This window comes from Physeter macrocephalus, chromosome 12 (assembly GCF_002837175.3).
Source record: "Physeter macrocephalus isolate SW-GA chromosome 12, ASM283717v5, whole genome shotgun sequence".
Taxonomy (NCBI): domain Eukaryota; kingdom Metazoa; phylum Chordata; class Mammalia; order Artiodactyla; family Physeteridae; genus Physeter; species Physeter macrocephalus.
The window spans coordinates 86,074,653-86,089,773 of NC_041225.1; the positions used below are offsets into that span (position 1 = coordinate 86,074,653).

The window sequence follows — 15,121 nt, forward strand, 5'->3', positions numbered from 1 at the left end:
ATGTGGGATCTTCCCGGACCGGGGTACGAACCCGTATCCCCTGCATCGGCAGGCGGACTCTCAACCACTGCGCCACCAGGGAAGCCCTGTACCTACTTTTTAACATTAGATTTGGTAAATAATCTAATGTTTATTTTATTGGTCTTTTGAAAGTTTGCTCTGGGATTGAATTATCAGTTGTAGTATTCTCCATAATTCTACTCATCATTTTCAAATTATCTTCCTACTTTTCTCTAATTTCTTGAGTTATCAGGTTATCTATTTTCATTCTTTTTGTATAAAAGCAAGAATATTTAAGACTAAATTTTCTTTTGTGTACAGACTTGGCTACCAAATTTTAAGGCATAGCCCTCTTACTCTTGGTATTTTCTAAGGATCTGTGATTTTAGTTTTGGTTTTTCCTTTGACTCAGAAGGATTTTAAGAGTACATCTTTAAATTTCTAAAAGGTTGGGACTTTTGATTTTTGAGTTTCTCATTAGTTTCTAGTTTTATTATTGAGGTCAGAGAGTGTGACTGGTAATGGGTTTATTCCTTGGACTTTATTGACATTGGCTTCGTGGCTTTTAATTTTTTCTAAGTGCTCCAATGGTGCTGGAAAAGAAGGTGTAAATTCTGTTTTTAGATTACATGATGTTTGTGTATTTAAATGACTGTTAATCATATTACTCAGAGTCTCTGTCTCCATATTCTTTTTTAAAAAAAATTTACTTGGTTTTTCAAGACTGAGGGAAATGTAATGACTTTCCCACAGCTATCGTGTTCCTGTCATTTCCTTGTACAGAACACACTGATTGTTGCCTTTTTATGCCTGACTCTGAGCCTGAGTCATAAACTCAGATCTTTAAGTATCTGAGCTGGGGAAGAAAAGAAAGACTTAAGAGGAATCAAACAGCTAACTTGAATTCCATTCTAACCATTCCTACCTCTGTGTACATATTTGCCTGTGTGTTAGCGTGTGTACTTTGGGGGGATATATGTGTGTTTCAGCATATACGTCTCTCTTGGGCATGATTGTGTAAATATGTTCTTTTGTGTGTCCGTGATTGGGTGAGTTTGATATGTGTGTCTGTGTATGTTTATTCATCCGTGGCATCTTTTTCTTCAAACTGAACTTAAAAGGCTGGTGTCTGCCTTGCTGGCTGTTTTGAGAGTCATTACAACTCAGAAAGCTCTGCTACCCTGTATCTTAACCCACCTGAACCTCTTTTCCCCTTTTTGGCTGCAGAAGATCCTCCTGGTAAGTTGCTCAGACAGAGACGCTCTGTAGACTCAGCCTTACTCTGGCACCCACTTGGTGCTCTGTCTAGGCACCATATTCTGGCCACACAGATGGTGTTAGGGCCATACTTCCAGGATGGGTGGAGACTCTGAGAACCTCAGTCCACGCTCTCCCCATTGTACCTGTTCAAGTTCCCTTGGTCTGCCTGCAGCATGTGCTAACCCTTAATAAGGTGGAGCTTGACGGACTAGGCATTGGTCTAAAGGGAGCAGCAGCATTTCCAGAAACTCATGATGGGGTTCAGTACATTTTATGGAATCAGAGCAAGCTCTTGGGAGATCCCCTAGTTGACCACCTCATACAGAGGAGGAAAGCGGGCCCCAGAATGGGCTCTCCCGACACGTTGTCCTGGGCCCTTCCCATGGAACTGGGTGAGCTTTACTGGTACCGGCAGCACAGACCCAGTGCCTGGGCCTGCGTGGGTTTTGGGGGAGGCCAGGGAGAGTGACGATCCCACCTTCAGAGAGCTTGCTGACTCCCTGAGTGACCGGACACCTGCACAGGACACAGCTGGAAGGAGCATTCTAGACACAAGAGCCAAGAGGGCCTTGTCCAGGAAGAGTTAAACGGCGGGGAGACCAGTGTGTACCCCAACAGACCTGTCCACCTTTGCCCACAGATACGAATAAGCGAAGGAAGGAAGGGGCAGAGAGTATGTTGTCACAAACTTCCTTTCTCCTCACCTAATTTCCCCCATTGAGCATAGTGTCTTTTGAATAATGGGCACTTAGTATTGTTGAATTTCAGGGACTCTGCCTTGATTTGACCTTGCAGGAGACTAAGTTCTGATTTTTGAAGCTTTTTTTTGGCTGGGGTCTCGGAGGGGGGATCAGGATAGCCCTTTGGGGTCTGAGTTTTCCTGGGTCTACTGTATTTTATTAATAAATAACACTTTATTGACATTTACCCCCAAAGAGTTATCCTATGTATCCTCTGATTTTAGCCTCAGTATGCCCCTGGAATGTAGGGGGACTGTGATGATTATGCCCATTTCACAGAAAGGAAAAGGGAGACCCCAAGAGCTTAACAGAATCACACAGTGAAGGTAGGCAGATCCAGGGCGAGAGCCTCTGCCTCTCAACACCAAGCAGGTGTGAAGACCTTTCTCCTGACTGTACAGTTGGCCCCTGGAGAGGCAGGGAGTTCCAGATCTCTGCTCCCCTGAACTCACACCAGCAGGAGAGATTTGCAGTACAGGCCAGCCCATCAGCCTTGCTTGGTGTTGGTCTAGAAGAACCTTGCTTGGCAAATTCTGTTTTTGAAACGGTCTCTTTTTTTCTACCCACTCAGGAGGAGGAGTTCATTGATTGGTGGAGCAAATTCTTTGCCTCGATAGGGGAGAGGGAAAAGTGTGGGTCCTACCTGGAGAAGGACTTTGACACTCTAAAGGTGAGCCCTCCTCACAATGTCCTCTTCAGTCTAGCAGTCCTTGGGCACGTGCACTGGGCAGCGGGAGATGCAACTGAAAGAGAATATATGTATACATATATGTATATGCATATATATTTATGGGTGAAATGATACCTGGGATCTGTTTTTAAATGCTCAAGAAAAGTAAGGATGAATTATTTAGATGGTGTGGGTCACCCTCTGATAAATGTTCAAAATATTAAAGATGATTGAAATTGCAAAATATTGAAAATTGTTAAAGTTTGGAGATGGGTACTTAGGGATTTATTATACTACTCTGTCTCTTTTAAAGTTATTTGAACTTTTCTATTATAAAAATTTTCCATTAAAATAAAAAGGAAAGTCAATGTGAAAATGTACCTCTGTTTCCCCCACCTCTGCAATTGGGATAGAAATTACCCAGCACATATAAAAATATGGTAAACTCTGTTTCTGTGGAAAAAAAACCCCAGAGCCCGAAAAACAACACAAAACCAGGGATGAGTCAGCCAAATTCTGGTATTTTGAGGAAATTCCACAAATACGGTTATACTTTTTAAAAGCAGACTACTTTTAAAAAAGATAACCAGAGGTGACTCAAAATTACTCCCTGAAGGAGTTACATAGTATTGTGGAGAGGGTCACCAGGTAAAATTCAGGATGCTCAGTTACACTGGACTTCGGATATATAATGAATCATATTTTAGTATAAATATGCTTTAAATATTGCACAGAACATACTTATCTAACAACTATTTGTTGTTTATCCGAAATTCAAATTTAACTGGGTGTCCTGTATTCTCACTTGCTAAACCTGGCAGCCCTACCTAGAGAGCAAGAGGGGGCCAAGGCTGTCAGACACACAAGAAAACCCAAGGAGCTCCCTAAAAGGGACTAGATGAAGGGGGCTTGAGGCTTGTTGGAGTGGTGGGTGACCAGTATGGAAGGTGATCTCACCAGGTGGCCAGAGCTGCCTCTGGTATGTTGGATGCCCCCATGTCATTGTACCTGGAGACCTGGAGGGGCAGAAATGAGGCCTCAGGCAGCAGCAGTCAGAAGGCTCAGGCCTCCCCAGGCAGCACGTTCTTTGTTGACTTGGTAGGTAGGTGTGTGAGGCTGGGCAAAGAGACAGAACTATTTGTGTACCAGGAAGAAGGTCCGACACATTAAGTCTGGCATGTGGTACTGTGGCCTTGCCAAAAAATGAGAAAAGCCAAGTAAGAATGAGGACTCCTGCCAGGGTGGCCCATGGCCCTGGCACCCTTGCCACTCCCTCAGATGCCGGATGCTGAACTGGCACCCAGCCCACCAGCTTGACCTCTCTGAGATCTGTGACAGTTTCCAAGTGAAAATGGGCTGTCTAAAAACAAAATTCATTCAACCTGTTTCTGGGGGAAAAAGCAGATCTGGAAGAAACGCTGGTCCTTTAGGGATCAGTAACCACCACCACCAACATGGGTCTTTGAAAAATAGCTTGTAGTATTATGGAGAGAATGGAGTACACAGTGGGTGGGGGGGAAAAAACCCATATTTTGGAAATTGCTATCATAGGGAAAAAACACAACTCATAGTCACAACAGTGAAAGAAAACCAAGATATAGCAAGAAAGCATAGAAAAGCAGAAATCATAGAAAAACACAATAGAAAAAGAATATAATTTTCCTAATAAATAAAACTGGGTTACAGTCTTTTACTAAGTGATAAAGACTCAGACTTCATTAAAAGTCAAAATTCATTATAATGTCTTTAAAAGACACATCTAAGACAATATAACTTAGAATGGCTAAAATAGTAAATATTTTGGCAAACAAAATAAAGTAAGTGCAAACAAAAGAGAAACAGATAGAAACTAAAGTAAAAAGCAAAGGAAACAAAATGGAGTGTTTTGTATAAATAAAAGATGTACATCTCAGTGCAAAAACTCCCAAACATTAATGTATGGAACAATAAAGCTTAGAAATCCTTAAAGCAAAAATGGATAGGAATATATAAAGTAATACCTCACACAAATGAAGGCATGAAATTACAGAAATTAAAGTTGCAGTGGTGATTTTAATGCACCTCTTTCCTAGACAGATGAAACAGGCAACCAATAAATAAGGAAATAAAAGATCTGAATAACAAGGTAAATATTTTCTAAGCTACATCAAGAGTAGCTTTAAAATAGAGAATAAAAATAATTTAAAAATGGAAAATGCATTTTTCCTAATGCTCAGAGGACACTTGCAAAATTTGATCACATATTAGGTTAGTAATAGGTTACCAAAAGCAGAAATCATACAAGACAGATTTAAATGTAATAAAATGAGAAATTAATAACAAAAGTTTAAACAAAAAGACCAACCACTTGGAAATTTAAAAAGTATTTTATTGGGACTTCCAGTATGAACATGGCTGCATAAGTCAGCATTTTTCACTTTTTCTCTTTGGAAATCATTCAAACCCACAAACTTCATTTTCAGTAAAAGTTGGAAACAAATAAAACCCGCAGACTCCAAAATACATGTAAGGGCTGTCCAAAGGCAACTGAGATTGGGTAGAAGCCACTCGGCAGTAAATGAAGAGAAGATGCATGAAAATGATGAAAGGTCATAGTGGTAGCAGATCTCAGAAAACCCCATACTTCCTAATAAAAGAATGTTGATAATTATTTAAGACAGGCTATGGATTCATGGGGACTTATTATCTATTCTCTTTACTTTTGTGTGTGCTTGAAAATTTTCATAACAGATAGTTAAAAATATAATTCCTGAAATTGAAGTTTCACTGTAAAATATAAAAATATATCCTTTGTTCACAACAATGGACATGGGAACTTAGGAGACAGGTTCAGGCTAGTGACAAAAGCCTCTTAGACCTGATTTGGTTCAGAGAAACAGAGAAGGTGGAGCTACACAAGAATCACACAGATGAACCATATTTGTAGGGAACAGCCTGCCTCTGTTATGGGAACAAAGGAAATAACTGCTCTAGGAAAATCCAACACATTTAGTGACAAGTAATAATAAAAAAAAAATAGCACAGTATTAATTTAAAAATACTATGAAAAAAAGAAGAGAAAATATATAACAAAACTTAACCAAAAGAAGAGGTTATATACCCACCAGAAAAATTTCTCCAAGGAACAGATGAGATGAAAGATTTTGCTGTTAACTTTTTAGAAATAGGGTGGTCAGAATGCAAGCAGAAATAAAAGAATGAAGGGCTGGTGAGATGAGAAGATGTGAAATATGAGCTAGTAAGATTCAGGAAAGAAGGAGAAGAAAACATGAAATTGGAAGGAGCACAGGACAGAATGGCCACATTGGAAAATACAGAAAGGGGCATAGAGGACAGAATGAAATGGAAATAAAGAAAGAGTTATAAAAGAATAAAGAGAAAATGACAAACATAGTAGTCAGGGAAAGGAGATCCAACATTTGCATAATTGGAGTCCGCAAGGAGGACAACCAAAACAAGAAACTAAAACAAACAGTTGATAGTTTAATAAAACTTCACTGAAATGAAAGAATACTTGAGTATGCATATTAGAAGGTCTGCTGTGTGTCAGGAAAAATTGACCCAGATTGGTCAACCCAGGGACATATTCTAGTGTAGTTATTGGACATTAGAGATAAAGAAAAAATTCTTTGAGTAGTCATACATTCTCCCCCCACAAAAATTTAAATAATTTAAAAAAGGAAAGAAATCAAAGTGACTTCATTTTCTCTACAACATTAATGCCCAAAGATGATAAAGCACCATGTGTAAGATCATCAGGGAAAGAAAGAGTGACCCAAGGATTTGACATTCAGCTGAATTTGACATTCAGCCAAGCTGCCCTTCAAGCGTAAAGGCTACAGACACACAGGTATTCACATTCAGGAGACGGGTAGTATGGCTCCCAGGAGCCTGTCTTGAGGGACTCCTACAGGATGAATTGGAGCTCATCTAGGAGCCATCTCAACTTGGATGTAACTGGGAAAACCATAACAAAAGGACTGGTTGTGAGCATATTTTACCTTAGGCCTAAGATGGAAACAAATGGGAGGGTTAGGTAACTGGACAGAATGTAAATACCATATATACTGAAAATGTAGAAAGGATAAAACTGATAAAAGTTAGGTAAAGGAGGAAAGAGGATGGAATACAGAGTGAGGGCACTGATAGTCATATTACAGAAGAAATAGAATTGACAGATATTATTTAAATATCTGTCAATTGACTGATGAATGAATAACAAAATATGGTAATTACATACAATGAAATATTATTCAGCCTTAAAAAGGAAGGAAATTCTGACCCATGCTACAACATGGGTGAATCTCTAAGACATTATGTTAAGTGAAATAAGCTAGTTGCAAAAGGGCAAATACTGTATGATTCCACTCATGTGCAGTACTTAGAGTAATAAATTCATAGAGACAGAAAGTGGAATGATGGTTGCCAGGGGCTGGGGGCGGGAAGAGAAAGGGAGTTATTGTTTAGTGAGTTTGGGGTTTCAACTGGGGAGGATGAAAAAAATTCTGGAGATAAATGGTGGTGATGGGAGCATAAAAGTGTGACTGTACTTAATGTCATTGAACTGTACACTTAAAGTGGTTAAAAAGGTACATTTATGCTATTAATATATGTAATATACAAATATAAAAAATAAAATTGGCAAATCAAATAATAGGCATATAAGAAAATTATAAGCAAACAGCACAAACATAAACATTAAGATAGATAATATTGTCTAAAACTAAGTGATGGAGAGGGAGAGGGAGGAAGATAAAATTTGATTATTTTATCATTGCTATAGTGGGGAACCCATGAATACTGCCCCTAAAGACATAATAATATTAGAGCATAAACTCAGGTCATTTTAGCTCTCAGAAAAACTATCACACACACACACACACACACACACACACACACACACACGGAAAACAGACCATGCAAAGGTTTTTAGAAAAACCCTATGAAACTAGGAGATATAATATAAACATATTACATGACTATGTAAATATAATACAAATGTAAAACCAGACCAAACATATCTGTCATATCAATACATGTCATATCAATCATTTATTAATCACAAAATTTAAATCAGATCTCAAAGCAAAATCTAACTCTAAAATAAAAAGCTTCATAAAGGTTGAAAATAAAAGATTGGGAAAATGTGTGCCAGGCAAATGCAGATGAAAAGAAAGCAGAAGTCACAATCTTAGTATTAATTTTTTTAAATTTTTTTTTTCTTTTTTTTTGTGGTACGCGGGCCTCTCACCACTGTGGCCTCCCCCGCCGCGGGGCACAGGCTCCGGGCGCGCAGGCCCAGTGGCCATGGCTCACGGGCCCAGCTGCTCCGCGGCACGCGGGATCCTCCCGGACCGGGGCATGAACCCACGTCCCCTGCATCGGCAGGCGGACTCTCAACCACTGTGCCACCAGGGACGCCCACAATCTTAGTATTAGATGAGAGCATGCACAGGCCCCCCAAATTAGATGAGACAAAGAATGGCACTTTAGAATGCTAAATGCTGCAATTCCTAGTTATGACGGTCATGAGAATGTCTATGTGCTAAATAATACCTCAATATTTACAAAACAGAAATTACAAGAGATAGAAGAAGAAATAGAAATATACTGGTTTGTGGGGGAGATTTTAATTCACTTTTCTCAGTTCATGTCAGATCAAGGGGACAAAAGCATGAGAGGATATAGAAGACTAAAGTAATTACTAACCTGGTTGAACCTGGTAGCTTGAAAATAGAGACACCCCTATGGCACATTTACAAAATTGACATATATACACTACTATGTATAAAATAGATAACTAATGAGAACCTACTGTATAGCACAGGGAACTCTACTCAATGCTCTGTGATGACCTAAGTGGGAAGGAAATCTAAAAAAGAGTGGGTATATGAATACGTATAACTGATTCACTTTGCTGCACAGCAGAAACTAACACAACATTGTAAAGCAACTATACCCCAATAAAAATTAATTAAAAAAACCCCAAAACAAAAATTGACCATGTGATAGAGCATAAAGAAAATCTTAATAAAATTCAAAAAGTGGCAAAACACTGACAATGTTTTCTGAATATAATGCCATAAAATTAGAAATTAATAACAAGCTCAAAAGCGCAAAAAAAACTTCTATCTGGAAAATTAAAAAAAATCAACTCTTTTTTAACAATTCTTGGTGAAAGAGAAAACATAAGAGAAATTGCAGAATATCTGGGAAGCAAGGATTAAAACCCTGCCTTTTAGAACTTACTGGTTACAGTTAAAGCAGTATTCAGAGGAAGTTTATAGCCTTAAAAACTTATGTTAAAACAAAAGAAAGAAAACTACACATCTAGCTTTTAGATCAAAAAGTAAAAATAAAACTATAATTATGGAATGCCAAGAAAAGAAAAATGAAAACATTATACATGAAAACAAATGGGGCAATACTAAGGCAGTAGTAAGCAGAGGGAATTTCATAGCAATAAGTGTTTCCTTATCAGAAAAGAGGGAATAAAGTAATTAAAATTTCAACTGAAGAGATTATAAGAAAAAAAAATCCTTAAAATAGTAGAAGAAAATAATAGAAATAGAAGCAGAAATAAGAAACTAGAAAAGAGAAAATGGTAGTATAGACACCTTGAAGAATTGGTCTTTTGATTGAAATGATGTAATTATATAAATATGGCAAGAAAATATTCAAAATGATACATACCAAATGTTAACCAAATAATTAGTTGTCATTTTTGGAAATCAGAATTTAAGACAATAATAATATTTTCTTTATATCTACGTACATTTTCTAATTTTTAATAATGAACCTATATCACTCACGTAATTAATTATTTCTTAGAAGAGATAGAACTTGGGCTTCATGGAAGAGATGAGAAAAAATGTTTAGCGAGATGAGAAAGGAACTTACCTGAAGTACAGTAGGCCCTCTGTGCCTGCGGGTTGCATATTTGCAGATTCAACACATGGAATCCGCAGATATGGAGGGCCGACTCTCTTGCCGGTCAGTTTCAGATATAACCAATTTTAGCATGTATATTAAGTGGGTTAATATCACTATTAATTAGGTACATTTTATCATCTATAATAGAAGACTATTGCTTCGTTTAAGTCTAAGCAATGCTCTAACAAGTAAAAGTCATTGTTTGAGAGGAGAGAAACAAATAAATTGAGTTGACAAATTTAAAGTGGTGCTCAAAAGACATCCTCAGCTCAGTATTTGATCCACTGCCATTTGAACATCCTGGACAGTAAGTATTTTGCTGACCTGTGAATCTTCTAGAGTTCTGTCTTGATCTTCAAATAAAAAGTCAGTTAACTTTTCATTTATTTGTTTGACTGTGATCTTATTCTCAAAAAATGCACCACCCATGTGTCTGATGACTCTCGGGTATCTAGAATATTGGATTAATCAGAAAACCCTGTTTTCCAACGTTGCTGAACAAATGTCTTCCCCTCTTACTCCTTTCTCTGGTTTCCCCCCGCTCCCATTTCTCTCTCTCATCTCCATGATTTGCATCCTTTTTTTTATCTCTGCCTTTGTTCTCTTCTTCTCTGCCTCTCTTCCTTCTTGGCTCCCTCTCTTACCTCCACCTCTCCCACCTGCCTTCCTCTTGGCCTTTGTTCTCTAATTTGCTTATGGCTTTTTCCCCTCATTTTCTTCTCTGTCCTTTCTCTCCTTCCTTTATTTGAACACTGTCATGTTTCCTCTTTCCTTGCTGTCCCTCTTCTTTCTCTCTTTCCTTTGTCCCCCTCTTTTGTCCCCCCATGTGGCAGGTCTATGACACACCACTGGAGAATGTGAAGGACTTTGAGGGCCTGTCTGACTTTTGTAACACCTTCAAGCTCTACCGGGGCAAGACTCAGGAGGAGATGGAAGACCCATCTGTCATTGGGGAGTTTAAAGTAAGTCCTTGAGGACACATCTCTAACCCAGGGGGGCCCAAGACTGGAGTGGCAACAATGAGTGAAGGGGGTGGGGGCAGAGGTACTGTAGTAACATCAGTAATGACCCCAGTGCTGCGGTTGGTGACCATGTGGGTGATGGAGATGGTGGCGGTGACGGTGATGCTGCCAATGCGGAATGTGATGGGGGTGATGGGATGGCATTGGGCTTAGTGATCGCAGTGGTGATGACTCTGGCAGACATGAGAGTAAGGAACATAGTGGTGATTGTAGTGGTGACACTGAGGATGAAAATTAAAGTTGACCCCGCCTTCTTTTCAGGGCCTCTTCAAAATTTATCCCCTCCCAGAAGACCCGGCCATCCCCATTCCCCCAAGACAGTTCCACCAGCTGGCTTCCCAGGGGCCCCAGGAATGCCTGGTCCGCATCTACGTTATCCGAGCGTTTGGCCTGCAGCCCAAAGACCCCAATGGGAAGGTAACATTCCTAGAGCTCTCACCTCCCCTGGAATAAATGGTAGGCTGGGGTACAAAGAGGCTGCAGAATTTGGATACACTCTTTGCCCCAGGGAGTTCACAGTAAGTGGGGAAACCAGACAAACATGTACAAACCTGATGTGTGACTGCATTGGAGTTCTATCAAGGCCAAGTGTTCCAGGAGGTCAGAAAAGGCCAAAGTCAGTACAAGACTTTGGAATAATGGGGAAGACTTCCTGGAAGGAATAGGATTCTTAAGGATTGATGGAGTTTTGATAGGCTGGGAGGGAGAAGAAAACCATATTTTAGGAGGAGTCAAAAACCTTGGCAAAGGTTTGGGAGCAGACTCAGTGTAGGTTTAGCACAAGGATAAGGCATAAGGACAAGGGACATTGATGGTGCAGCCTGGGACAGGACTCTGTGGGACTTTCAAGGGTTGGTTGGGGAGGGAAGAAGGAGGGGTGGAACATGATGGGTAACTGTGCTGGCCTGGCCATGGTGGAGCCTGAGGCAAAAGGAAAAATCAGCAGTCCTGATCCTGTCTTTATTTAAAACTTTGATATTTTGTTCATCATGGACTGTTGGTACTGGTTTTAATTGTTAAAATATTACATTAAAATGTTGTTTATTTTGATTCCTAAGCTTTTTTTGTCTTTCCCTTAAACTTTGTGCCTGAGGCGAGTACCTCACTGACCTACTCTAGTCCTGACCCTGAGTGAAGGAGGGGAGCTTAAGGGAGGGCAGGAGTCTGGAGCTACCGGGAGATGGGGGGAGGAGCGGAGTAAAGTTGGAAAGAGAGAGAAAGAGGAAGAGGTGAGGCAGGAGTGGGGGACAGTGGGGTTCAGAGGTACAAGGCTAGCGTCTTCTCTTGTCTCCTTAGACAAGTGCAGGCCTAGCCTGTGTCCTAGGTTGTGGGTAGGGGCCTGGTGTCCCATCCCTGGTGCCCTGCTTTTCAAGGTGAGAAAAGCTGCCCATGCCTTGCTGGGAGATCACACGGCGGGATGGAGTAGTCTCCGCCCAGGCACCACCGATGGCCTCCAAGACGTGGTTGTGGTCAAGTTTATACACTTCAAGCCTTCCTGGTGCCGAGGCTGACCATAAACGTTCTTTGGCCCTGGCTGCTCCAGAGGCTAGTTGAGAGGATGCTGCTGCTTGTAGGAGGCTGCTTTGGGCTGAAAAAGTCTGTCCATCTCTCTCCCTTTCCACCTGCCGAAACAGAGGTCACAGACAGGACCCCAGCTTGGCCCAGTCACATATGTCACACAAACTGGCATGTTTCTGAGGATATGGGCCTGCCCACCCCCCGCCCACGCCCCTCTCAGTGGGGCAGTGGATTGGGAGTATGGAGGACTTAGGAGCCCAGTTTCCACTGCCAGAGCCGAGGCTAGAAGCCCACATTGGGGGTGGTGTGCAGGATGGGGCTGCTGGCCTGGCCGGTGGCAGCTTCCTGATGGTGGGCCCCCTTGCCCCTTTGAGGGGCAGAGCAATGAAGGAGCCTCAGAAGCATGTTGGGAAGGTTACGTCGCTGAAGTGTTTCCTTCTCCTCCTCCAGTGTGATCCTTACATCAGGATCTCCATAGGGAAGAAGTCGGTGAGTGACCAGGACAACTACATCCCCTGTACTCTGGAGCCTGTGTTTGGAAAGTAAGTTGGGGTGGCTTGGGTCTTGGGGCGGAGGGGCCGGTCTGGATAACCCACAGCCCAGCGGGAGAGATGTGGCTGCCACTGGGAAGTCCCCATCTCCTGGAGCAAAGCTGTGTTCCCTAAATCTTGCGTGTCTGTGAGGGTGTAACCTCAGTTAGCGCTTCCTTAAGCGCTAAAGGCTTGAGTCCTGGCAGAAGCTCCTAGTTAAACGATTACCTTGAAGATCAGAAATATAAATGGAAACCCAGAAAATACATTTGCTGATTCTTCTTTTTTTTTAGATCAACTTTTACTTTGGAGTAATTTTAGATTTACAGAAGAGTTACAAAGATACTACAGTTTTCATATACCCATCACTCAATTTCCTCTGCCATTAACATCCTACCTAACCATGGTACATGTATCAAAATTAAGAAATTGATATTGGCACATTACTATTAACTAAACTCTAGACTCTTTTAGGATTTTGCCAATTTTTCCATTAATGCCCTTTTACTGTTTCAGGATCTAATCCAGGATTCCTATTACATTTAGTAGTTATTCTCTTTTACTGTTGCACTTTCATCTGTGGCAGATAGTGGAAGGATGTGGACTCAAGAGGGTAAAATGTTTCCTAAAATCTAAGAACGAGGGAAGGAAGAAGCAGTGCCCATTGCACGGGAGTAGTTCCCAGGCTTCCTGACTTGCTTCCTGTTTGGATGCGAGCGTATTTAGGGCAGAGAAAGGAGAATCTTGAGGGAGGTTGGCAGCTATTTCTCTAGCACCTGTAGGAGAAGGCATGTACCGATGTTGTCAAGCGACACACTGGATTCATGAACCGGTGTCTCTTGAGTTAGTTGTAGTCATCTGGCCCTGCAGAGAGACCCAGTCAGCCAGGGGAAATGCCATTTTTGAAGGGGAAACAGTCCTGGCCAATGATGAGCCAATGCCAAGCTGGAACTGGAGGGAAGGGCTGCGGGGAGGATGGCGGGTGGAAGAGAAGAACCCTGTTTGGTGAGCCCCAGTGGCCAGCATGGGGCCCCAGGCTGACGGGACCGCGCAGGGCCCAGGGCAGGGTAGAGGCGCTAGTGTAGAAACATGCCTCTCCCCCTCTGTTTCACCATCTCCCTCGGATCATGGCCACCGGCTCTGCTTGGGGTGTCAAGCCTCTGTGAGTCCACAGCAGAAGCTCTTTGTTTCTATCACCCACGTGTTGACCAGCAGAATGCATGGGACATAATCAGACACAACTTTGATTTTGTCTGCCAGTTTCCTGTAAACATTTATTCTGCGCGGGTGAGCTTCCTCACTCCCTGAGTGGAAACTGTGGCAGGCAGGCCACTTTCCCGCTCAGGTTTAGACAGTCCACTTTGCCGTCAGCCCACCGTCTCAAGTTGGTAACCAGAACATGCATTCATGTGTCATCAGGAGCGCACCGGATGGCTGGAGGGCAGTCGCTGCCTCTCGCAGCTGTGTCCACCTTGGGCACAGCGTGTGCGCCTTGGGGGTGTGTGCGGAGGGGAGGAGGGTCTTTGCCCAGTGTCCCCCCGCCTCTTCCTGCTGTCCTTCGCCATACTTGAAGGGCCAGGATTGGGGAGCCTGTGTGAGAGGAGTGGCCCATCTCAAGTGCTGACTTTGCACCATCCGGCACCCTTTGGGTGGCAGATGTTTGCTTTCCTGTGGGCCCTCCTAACATAGCTCCTGGGATGTGGCAGGTGCTGTGTCCCTGTAGCGGGTGTCCCCCTCCCATTCCCCCCAACCCGTTCTCAGGTGGGCCGCCCCACAGTCTCTCGTTGTTGGAGCCCCAGGTCCCGTGAGACAGGCTTCAGAGCAGCAGCCCCCTCCTCCGCAGGCAGCGCTGCAGTTCCATGCCCAGCCAGGACGGGAGCTCAGCTCCTCCCAAACGTACCCCCCACCTCCTCTCAGCTACAAGCTGCTTGTGCTTCCTCGACCACAGCTCGGGTGCCAGGTTTGTGTGTCCCTCCTGCAGGGAACTCATTTCAGGGGAGAAGGGACAGCACTTCTACACTTGACCTCCGTGGGAGGTGACGGGGAGGGGGGCGGGTCTCAGAGCACGGCAGGAGCTCTCTTCAAAGAAACCTCCACACAAATCCTCTCTTAATCCCACTCCAGAAGGAGTGGTGAAGCCCCAGGAGTCCGGAAAGTGGATCCCAGGCCATGCTGTTGGTAAATTTCTGGAGCTCTGGCACCTGCCTCTGGAGTTTCACATCTCTTGTCTCCAGGTGTCCTGGTTGAAACTTCATTTTTAACCTTGTGCTGCATTTCATTTGTCCATTCTGTGGTCCATCAGGCAGGCATCTGCTATATGCCCAGCTCAGATTATTTGGGAAAACCGCACACACACACACACACACACACACACACACACACACACACACACACTCTCTCTCTCTCTCTCTCTCTCTCTCTCTCTCTCTCTCTCTCTCTCTCTCTCTC

The 15,121-nt window shown here is 42.6% G+C and overlaps 1 protein-coding gene across 23 annotated transcripts in view; it reads left to right on the top strand.

Moving 5' to 3' along the window:
• Positions 1 to 15,121, top strand: part of DYSF (dysferlin) — a 231,639-nt gene that overhangs the window by 189,275 nt on the left and 27,243 nt on the right. For all 23 annotated transcript variants that reach the window (XM_007111158.4, XM_007111166.4, XM_007111168.4 and 20 more), the window contains 4 exons: positions 2,572 to 2,670; positions 10,437 to 10,565; positions 10,887 to 11,042; positions 12,594 to 12,685. In XM_007111158.4, the coding sequence (XP_007111220.2) occupies positions 2,572 to 2,670; positions 10,437 to 10,565; positions 10,887 to 11,042; positions 12,594 to 12,685 (476 nt within the window). The remainder of the gene's footprint in view (positions 1 to 2,571; positions 2,671 to 10,436; positions 10,566 to 10,886; positions 11,043 to 12,593; positions 12,686 to 15,121) is intronic.